This window comes from Setaria viridis, chromosome 9 (genome assembly GCF_005286985.2).
Source record: "Setaria viridis chromosome 9, Setaria_viridis_v4.0, whole genome shotgun sequence".
In the NCBI taxonomy this organism is placed as follows: domain Eukaryota; kingdom Viridiplantae; phylum Streptophyta; class Magnoliopsida; order Poales; family Poaceae; genus Setaria; species Setaria viridis.
The window spans coordinates 41,386,994-41,396,238 of NC_048271.2; the positions used below are offsets into that span (position 1 = coordinate 41,386,994).

The 9,245-nt window shown below is 38.6% G+C and overlaps 1 protein-coding gene across 1 annotated transcript; it reads left to right on the forward strand.

The window, feature by feature from the left end:
- Nucleotides 1-3,203: 3,203 nt before the first annotated feature.
- On the forward strand, nucleotides 3,204-8,237 carry LOC117836994 (3beta-hydroxysteroid-dehydrogenase/decarboxylase). The gene is made up of 9 exons (XM_034716528.2): nucleotides 3,204-3,527; nucleotides 3,999-4,088; nucleotides 4,557-4,690; nucleotides 4,969-5,127; nucleotides 5,939-6,061; nucleotides 6,134-6,213; nucleotides 6,975-7,179; nucleotides 7,284-7,358; nucleotides 7,975-8,237. Exons 1-8 carry the CDS (start codon nucleotides 3,260-3,262, stop codon nucleotides 7,353-7,355), a joined length of 1,131 nt encoding a protein of 376 aa, XP_034572419.2. The 5' UTR covers nucleotides 3,204-3,259; the 3' UTR covers nucleotides 7,356-7,358; nucleotides 7,975-8,237.
- Nucleotides 8,238-9,245: the final 1,008 nt, after the last annotated feature.

Here is a 9,245-nt window from a genome sequence, read left to right on the forward strand (position 1 = left end):
CTACGATCGACATACCCCATATGGCAAAGTTCCTAGACCTTTTGCAAGGTTTCTACAGAAAAATGACATAGTTGCCCAGTACTCTACACCGGGCGAGCCTCAGCAGAATGGAGTAGCTGAAAGACATAACTATACCTTAATGGATATGGTGAGAAGTATGATAAGTTACTCCACTTTACCGATTAGTTTGTGGATGGAGGCATTAAAAATTGCCATTCACATTCTTAATCAAGTTCCCAGTAAGTCGGTGTCTAAAACACCGTATGAGTTGTGGACTAGATCAGAGTCCTCACTTAATTATTTGCGTGTGTGGGCATGTCCAGCTGAGGCTAAAGTCTTTAACCTAAATATTGGGAAATTAGATCCTAAGATAGTCAGTTGCCATTTCATTGGCTACCCAGATAAGTCAAAAGGTTATCGTTTCTACTATCCTAAAAGACATACTAAGTTTGTAGAAACAAGACACGCGGTATTTTTGGAGGATGAGATGATCAGGGGGAGCATGTACCCCGAGAAATTAGCCTTGAGGAAAAGCGGGTATACGTACCCACTCCGATGATTCAGGAATTTTTTTTCTCGATACCTGTTGCTGCTGCACCGACAGCACAGGACACTGTGGTGACAACACTTGTTTTTTGTTCTCCCGTGGCAAACAACAAATGAGTATGAGGAACCTGTCCTTCAGAATCCTATAGAACCTGTTTTCACACATGAGGAAGAGCTGCAACAGCCCCAAATGGAGGATGTGCCAAATGTTGAGGGCCCCAGAAGGTCTCAAAGAGTTAGAAAGCCAGCTATTCCTGATGACTATGAAGTCTATGCCAGTTAAGAAGTTCAAATGGAGGGAGATCCCACCTCATTTGAAGAAGCCATGAGAAGCGCTAACTCATCACATGGCTTGAAGCCATGGAAGATGAAATGAGATCTATGAGTAGCAATAAAGTCTAGGATTTAGTAGAAATTTCTAAAGGAGCTAAGATAGTAGGCTGTAAATGGGTCTACAAAACAAAATGTGACTCCAAAGGGAATGTTGAAAAATATAAAGCACGACTTGTAGCAAAAGGCTTCACACAAAGAGAAGGAATAGATTATAATGAGATTTTTTCTCCAGTCTCGTGTAAGAATTCTTTTAGAGTCATAATGACTTTAGTGGTGCACTATGATTTAGAATCACAGCAGATGGATGTAAAGATGGCTTTTCTCAATAGAGATTTGGAAGAAAAATGTCTACATGGCACAACCCAAAGGTTTTGTCGTGGAAGGAAAAGAACATATAGGATGCCGGCTGAAGAAATCCATTTATGGATTAAAACAAGCTTCCAGACAATGGTACTTGAAGTTTGATGAGACAATAAGAAAGTTTGGGTTCAATGAGAATAAGGAGGACAATTGTGTTTATGCAAAGTTTAAGAGTGGGAAATTCATTTTCCTCATCCTGTATGTGGATGACATCCTACTTGCTAGTAGTGATGTTAGTCTGCTATTGGAGATGAAGAAGTTCTTGTCCTCGAACTTTAATATGAAAGATCTCGGTGAAGCTTCATTCGTTTTAGGAATTCAAATTCACAAAATAGAAGAAAGGGGGTTTTAGGATTATCGCAGAAGGTATACTTCGAAAAGATTCTAAAGAAGTATGGTATGCATGCGAGTAAACCTATGCCTGCTCCCATAGTCAAGGGTGATAGATTTGGAAAAATTTAGAGTCCCGGGAACCAATATGAGATCGATCAAATGAAAGCGATATGCTTCAGCTGTCAGAAGCTTAATGTATGCTCAAGTGTGTACGCGCTCTAACTTAGCTTTTGTAACCGGGATACTTGGCAGATATCAAGATAATCCAGGAATAGATCACTGGAGAATGGTAAAGAAGGCATTGCGTTATATGCAAGGCATGAAAGGCCTCATGTTAACGTACAGAAGAACTGACTCCCTTGAAATAGAAGGGTACTCAGATTCAGATTTTGCGGGAGATGTAGACGATAGAAAGTCCACGTTAGGTTATGTATTCACTCTCGCAGGTGGAGCCATATAGTGGAAAAGCTCCAAGCAAACCGTCACTGCATCGTCCACGATGTATGCCAAGTTTGTAGCATGTTATGAGACCATGGGGCAGGCAAAATGGCTAAAAAAGTTTGTACTCGGGTTGAGAGTGGTAGACAGCATTCAAAAGCCTCTCAAGATGTACTGCAACAATGAGCCAGCAGTATCTTATGCTCACAACAATAAGTCAAGTGGTGCTACCAAACACATTGACATCAAGTTTTATGTTGTGAAAGAGAAAATCTAGGATCATACCATAAATCTAGAGCATATAAGAACAAAAGAAATGCTCGCGGATCCGCTCACGAAAGGCTTACCGCCCAATGTGTTCTGAGAACACTTAGCCGACATGGGTTTACGGGAAAGCCTATGATCCTTGGATACTAAGGGCCTAGAATAAGAATCTATTTCAAAATAGAAAGTTGTGTTGTAGCTGTTGAATCTGATAGTACGTAACTGACTATTATGACGAGACATGCTCTATACACTGATCTGTAATGAAACGGGTGCTAAGTTAAAGTTTGAGACTAAGTTTAAGTATGAGATGAGATCAAGGGGGAGAACGTTAGTTTGATCTCATGACTCGGTCCAACAACTGAGTCGGAGTCCTCGATCTCGCGCCCTGATCAGGGGCGCCCAACCGGATATGGTTGACAGGTCCTTGTCGCGCAACGCTATAAAAAGAAGAGGTGGGGGTTGGGGGCACGAACACCAATGCAAAGATTGTCGCGTCCACCGGACCCACCGACACACCTAAGGCCCGATCTAAACCCTAGCGCTAAAGCGGCGGGAAGCACCGCAGCCACCTTGCCGCTGCCGCCGCCGCCATCGTTGTCAACACCGTCTTCACCACCATAGCGAGCTCGTCAACCAAGCCCGATGGTTGCGATCCTCTCACTCTCTCTCTCCCTCGCTCTCGGATGTCTCTATTTAGATCTATGGACTTGTTTTCATCTAAAGAACGAGTTGATTACCTGCTATTTCGTGCATCTAGTGATCCTACATGTCTATCGGTACCTTCTGACCAGCAGCTTGAACCATTTTTCCTGTACTGGCCTGCGGCTTGACTGATCGATTGCGATCAAGCAGTTAATGCACGAGCGAGAAAATAATTCTGAATAATCAGGGTCCTGGCTATAAATGAACGTGCCAGGGCGCTAAGCGCTGGAACACAGACAACCCATACCCTGCACGCAACACCGCCACTGCACCTCTCGAGATGGGGTCGCAGCGAGATGGTGATGGAAGTGTTGATCGCCCAGCCAAGGCGAGGTGGTGCGCGGTGACCGGCGGCCGGGGGTTCATGGCGAGGCACCTCGTGGCGGCCCTGGTCCGTTCCGGCGAGTGGAATGTGCGGGTCACCGACCTCGCCCCTACCATCGTGCTCGGCCCCGGCGAGAGTGAGGGCCTCCTCGGCGATGCCCTCCGTGACGGCCGCGCCGTCTATGCCTCGGTGGATGTCTGCAACCTGGACCAGCTTATAGAAGGTGATACGTGATGCTTAGCATGCAAGATTTATATTCAGTTCTTGGCCATAGTAACATCAAGTGTCATTCCATTTAATTGGTCTAGCATGTGTTCACAAATTAAAGGAAGAGATTGCAAGGGCAACTATGGTATGATTAAACCAAATCAATATTCAGAGCAAGCCTCATTGCCAAGAAACTAACATCTGCTCGTTGTTCTCTCCAACTCTTTTTGTACCTGTTTTCTACTGGTTTCTTTTATAAACTTGCTGTCGGGAGATCTTCCCCCACACAGTTTTCCCATCAAAAGAGAAGCTAATATGTGGAATAGACTTGGAACCAAAACACAGTATTAATTGTTCAACAGGCTAACTAGCAACAACACGACCCCAGTCCGGTGCCATGCTATTTCTCTTGATGGGCAACACGACGAAGTTTGCATATCTATATTTTTAATTGCGTAAGGTCAATATCTAATCGGTTTTTATTCAGCTTTTGAAGGGGTAGATGTTGTATTCCACACAGCTGCTGCAGATCCCGGCAAGAACAACTTGCAACTTCATTACAAGGTCAATGTGGAGGGTTAGTAAAAGAATCATGCCAAGGGCACCATAAATAAAATATATAATATTTCAAGCTATTCCGTATCTAGTTAGTTTTCCATGTGTAATCTTTGGCTTCAATAATGTGGTACTCCGTTCAGTCCAAAGGATCGACATGATATTTCACAAAGTTGATTATTATTTGCAGGTGATGATGCTCTTCACTAAAGCCCATATCATTAATTATATGTTTATCACATAAAGATATGAATATACAGCAAATAAGGCATATATTATGTATAAACATAAATTGGTATCCTTCCTTATCAATGTGTACTCAGCTTCAATTATTCGAACCTAGCTAACTGGACAACAACCAAATAGGAACTCTATACCAGATAGAACTAATTAAAATAATTAGTGAGTTTCTTTTAATCATTTATAGAAGTATTATAAAGTGGGTTACATTTACTAATTTTAGCTTTTGCTTCATATGCTACCTGCACAGGTACAAAGAGCGTAATTGATGCATGTAAGATCTGTAAGGTGAAAAGGCTTATACACACCAGTTCTAGTGCTGTTGTGTTTGACGGAGTTCATGGACTTTTCAACGTAGATGAATCATTGCCATACCCAGATAAGGTTGCATGATCGATGATACTAATGAAAAAAATTATGCATATTAGAAATTTAGATATTGACTGCTCAATTGGTCTGGCACTTGCTGTTTTACATTACATCCACTGCATCTCTTTCATTCCTCTAGCAATGGTTCACAGTATGAGAAAGAGACCCACTGAGGGAGAGGCTTTTGACATGCTTGTTGCTCATATTATTTTCTTTTGAATATTTATCCAGCTACACAAATTTGAAAGTATAGTGAACATGTTTTCTAACCAAATGTTTCTTATTGTTAGCAGTTTCCTGATGCATATGCACGAACAAAGGCAGAAGCAGAGAAGTTTGTCATGAAGGCCAATGGCATTGATGACCTTCTAACTTGCTGCATACGTCCTGGCGCCATTTTTGGTCCTGGTGACATGATTTTACCAACTCTAGATCAATATGGACAAACACTCGTAAGGAAGCAGAAGCTATGTTCGATATTATGGAACTACTAAAAAATGATGGTTATACTAATTGACATCGATCGCCCATGGTCATATTTTTATTTGACATATTAAATCTTTAGTGACACATACTGTACACATCATTGAAGGAATGTGCAGGAAAGCTCTTTCACATAAATGCTGAAATTAATAAATGTAATTTATTTAAGTGGTATAATAGTATAGCAGTATTACTCAATACTCTACTCCCTCCGTCCCAAATTATAAGTCGTTTTGGGATGGAGGGAGTAGTAGTTTTCTTCCAAGTTTTATTACTGGACTTTAGGTTATTCTGGCTGGTCCTATTTGAATCTACTCTAAAAGCAGAACTTATTTATCCTGATGAAAATTGGCCCAATTTCCAAATAAGTGTAATTGGCTGGTCCTTTAGGTTAATGGCTTGAGCTAGCCAGGCTTGTGAACTCGACATAGCTATCAAGCTATAAATGGCACTGTTATGGAGTTATATTATGTCGCTGGCCAATACCAATAATGCAAGCCTAATTAAATCAAAATTTGATGTGCCTATAAAGCTATAAATGACATTGTTATGAAGTTATGACACCACCTAGCTAGTACAAAATCATGCCTAATTAACTCAAAAATTTGACATACCTAGCTATGAAGCTATAAAGGCATTCTTATGGAGTTATGGCATCGCCTTATACCAAATCAAGCCTAATCAACTAAAAAATTGACATGCATACCTATCAAGCTATAAATGTTTTACTATTTATCTCTATATATACATGGATCTAACGACATAATATTACTGTTGTAGTTTATTATTGGCGACGGGAAGAACTATGATGATTTTGTGTATGTTGAAAATGTGGTCCATGGTCACATATGTGCTGATAGGACTCTTTCTACTATGAAGGGTGCACAACGAAGTGGAGGGAAAGTATGTTCTTACTGCTGAATGGAAACCTGTAATCTCTACTATGAACTATCATGACCTATTCAAAATTGTCAGGCCTACTTTATAACAAATATGGAGCCAATGAATATGTGGGACTTTTTATATATGGTTCAGGAAGAACTTGGATACAAAAGGTACCCTTTCAATAGATCTAGTCTTATCCCTTAGTAGTCTCCTATTTTACTGTTTGGAAAAAGCTATTCCACTATGCATGAAAAGAAAGTATCCAGTTTGTTACATCTCATTTTATAACACCTCCTCTATATAATCCCTTGTATGCCTTGGTGTTGAGTAGTAATTTTTAGATTGCCTAGCATGTACAGTGTTACTTATAGCGGTGCTATTGTACTCCTATGTGGAGAATTTATTGTGCAACACTCAGTCCAAAATTACTTATTCGATACCCATATTTACTACATCAGAATTCAAATTCATGCATTGTATTTTTATGGCACCTTTGAAGTATTTATAGTGTTAACCTCTAGTGGCAATTATTCTATTGCAGAATTAGAATATAGATGCCAATTTCTTTAGCAAAATTTGGTGGTTCTATAACAGTAATTATCTAGAACAGTATTCATGTTTTTTTGTTTGCATATTGATGCATTGATAAAAATACAATGATTTTTTTTGTGTGGCACATTCGTTCGAACAAATTTTGATGATATTTACCTTTTATTCATCACTTCTTCGTTTGGAACCAACGCTTCCTCTAAAGTACATGTTATTTGTATAATGTAGAGATGAGGCTATTGTGATTTGTTCTCTTCATATCTATTTATAAGTAAATAATTCATTCAATTTATTTTGTTTCTTTGGAGTATATATTTTCATAGTTAAGAGCACGCATTATATAAGCAAACTCTATTGCTAATATATTGAATGTTTCTTGTAGACTATTCAAGATAAGAATACCTTTGCTTATCATCAAGCCCATAAGCTATTTGGTAGAGTGGGGGTACAAGGTTTTCTACCACTATGGAATGTGCCAACCTCATATTCTTACACCGGCAAGGATTAAATATACGACACTCAATAGGACATTTAGTTGTAACAAAGCTATTGAAGAACTGGGATACAAACCTACCGTGACAATCATGGTTTATAACTTTAACTCTTTTTCCACTACCTTCATACTTCATTTTTATATTGGTGTAACTCCTTTATATTGAAATGCTCACCCACTTTTCTAACATATGGTCAGGATGGTCTAAAGGCAACAGTTGAATCATATATCCAGTTAAAGAATAAAAATATTTCTAGAGAGAGGAAATAAAAGGTATGAATTTGCATAAATTTCCTTTGTATTCTATCATACTATTATTCTTGTAGTAAAGTTAACCATGCTAAATTTGCTATAATACCATGCTCGATATTTCTTTCTTAGCAATATAAATATTACTATAGACTTAAAAGAGGCATAAGCTAATGAGTACCTACATATGCTTATGTGAGCAAAGGACCAAAAGATTTTCAATTCTTCCTACAAAGTCCTTGAAATTTTCGAAGTAGTACATTCTCAATTCTTCATTCTTGCTAGTGATCAAGACATATATCCACCATGTTTGACATGCATCAACTTCAAACGCTATTTAAACAAAAAAAATGGTATACAAATCTACGAGGACAAGAACGGACCCTTAGCACTACCAGGTTAAAAAAGTTCATTTGAAGAAATATAATATTAAAATTTGAAAAGTAACTATGTAATAAGAAAAAATGGAATCTTTATAGGTGGGTTGCATAATTTTTAAGCTATATACATATGCACTGATCATATCCCAAATCTTACAATAGTTATATGTGCAATATCGGAACATTACGTATGACAAGCTAACTAATTCTAACCTTCTATTGATTCTAACCTTCCATTAATTCTAACCTTCCATTGTTAGGTTGTGAAAGATGGATTCATGGTGACTACATGATGTGTTTCTTGCTGCGTACGTAAAATTGCTCTCCATGATGACATAATAAGTGAAAGTTAGAGGTGTGATGTCTCCACAAATAAAACTTTAGTGTTTAAAGTTACAAATCTCTTGAGGTAGGCACATATATAATATGATTATTGTAATTTTGGGTATGGATCACCCGGTAACAATCAGGCTTGTACTTAAGTATCCTACCTACAATATAAAGGATGTTATATTTGTCTTCATGTGTGAAATGAACCAAATTGATCCTTGTATGTTTCTAATAGTTCTATGGTACTTCAGGTACCATGTATAAGCCATGTCTATATTGATATTACATCATTTGGCATAAACCAAAACAAGTTCACATGTCAAAATCATGTAGAAATGCATCAAAAGAGTGCAGTGGGGCTAAGGTATATCTCCATCTCCACACAGCTTTAAGTATAGAACAAAAACCCACTCTCAATCTTACCATAACTATCATTCCTAGGCATCAACGTTAATTGATCGTTGGCTCAAATTATCATGTATGCAGATAAATGATATTAGGTTGTGGACACTATTGGCAATGTACCCACACGTTGCTAAGAAATTTAATGGAATATTCATGTATATGCATGCAGGTGATCAAAAGGAATTAGATGTATTGGTTTCCTTATTATTAGCTGCACTGCATCAAGTAGTAAATATAGAACTTCATATCCATGTCTAAACCATAAGGTACTCTCACCAACATGAACTACGATCCCACATTCAAGTTCAAGAACCCAAGTATTGGTGATGAGGAAAGCTCTCTCCTATCCTCATTTCAACATCTAACACAGGAACTATAATAAAAGAAGAGGAGGTAGAAAAGGTAAGCAAGATGGTGCGCTGAGCCACGCTGTATGCTGACATGGAGGTCCAGAGGGCATAAGGGCACGTGGCGCGGTGCATGACACCTCCGCAGCGATATGTTTGGTAGAAGATTCGTTTATCAACTAGGGATGCGACAACATATATTTAATTTCCTCTAAGCACCAGCTTTTGTCTGTTTCAGCTGACTGGATACATTATACATGTCGTCACCTACGCGTTTGCTTTGAGTTTTTTAGGGTGTTTGGAACACCTAGCTAAACTTTAGCACCTGTCACATCGGATGTTTGGATACTAATTAGAAGTATTAAATATAGTCTAATTACAAAACTAATTGCACAGATGGAGTCTAATTCGCGAGACGAATTTATTAAGCCTAATTAGTCCATGATTTG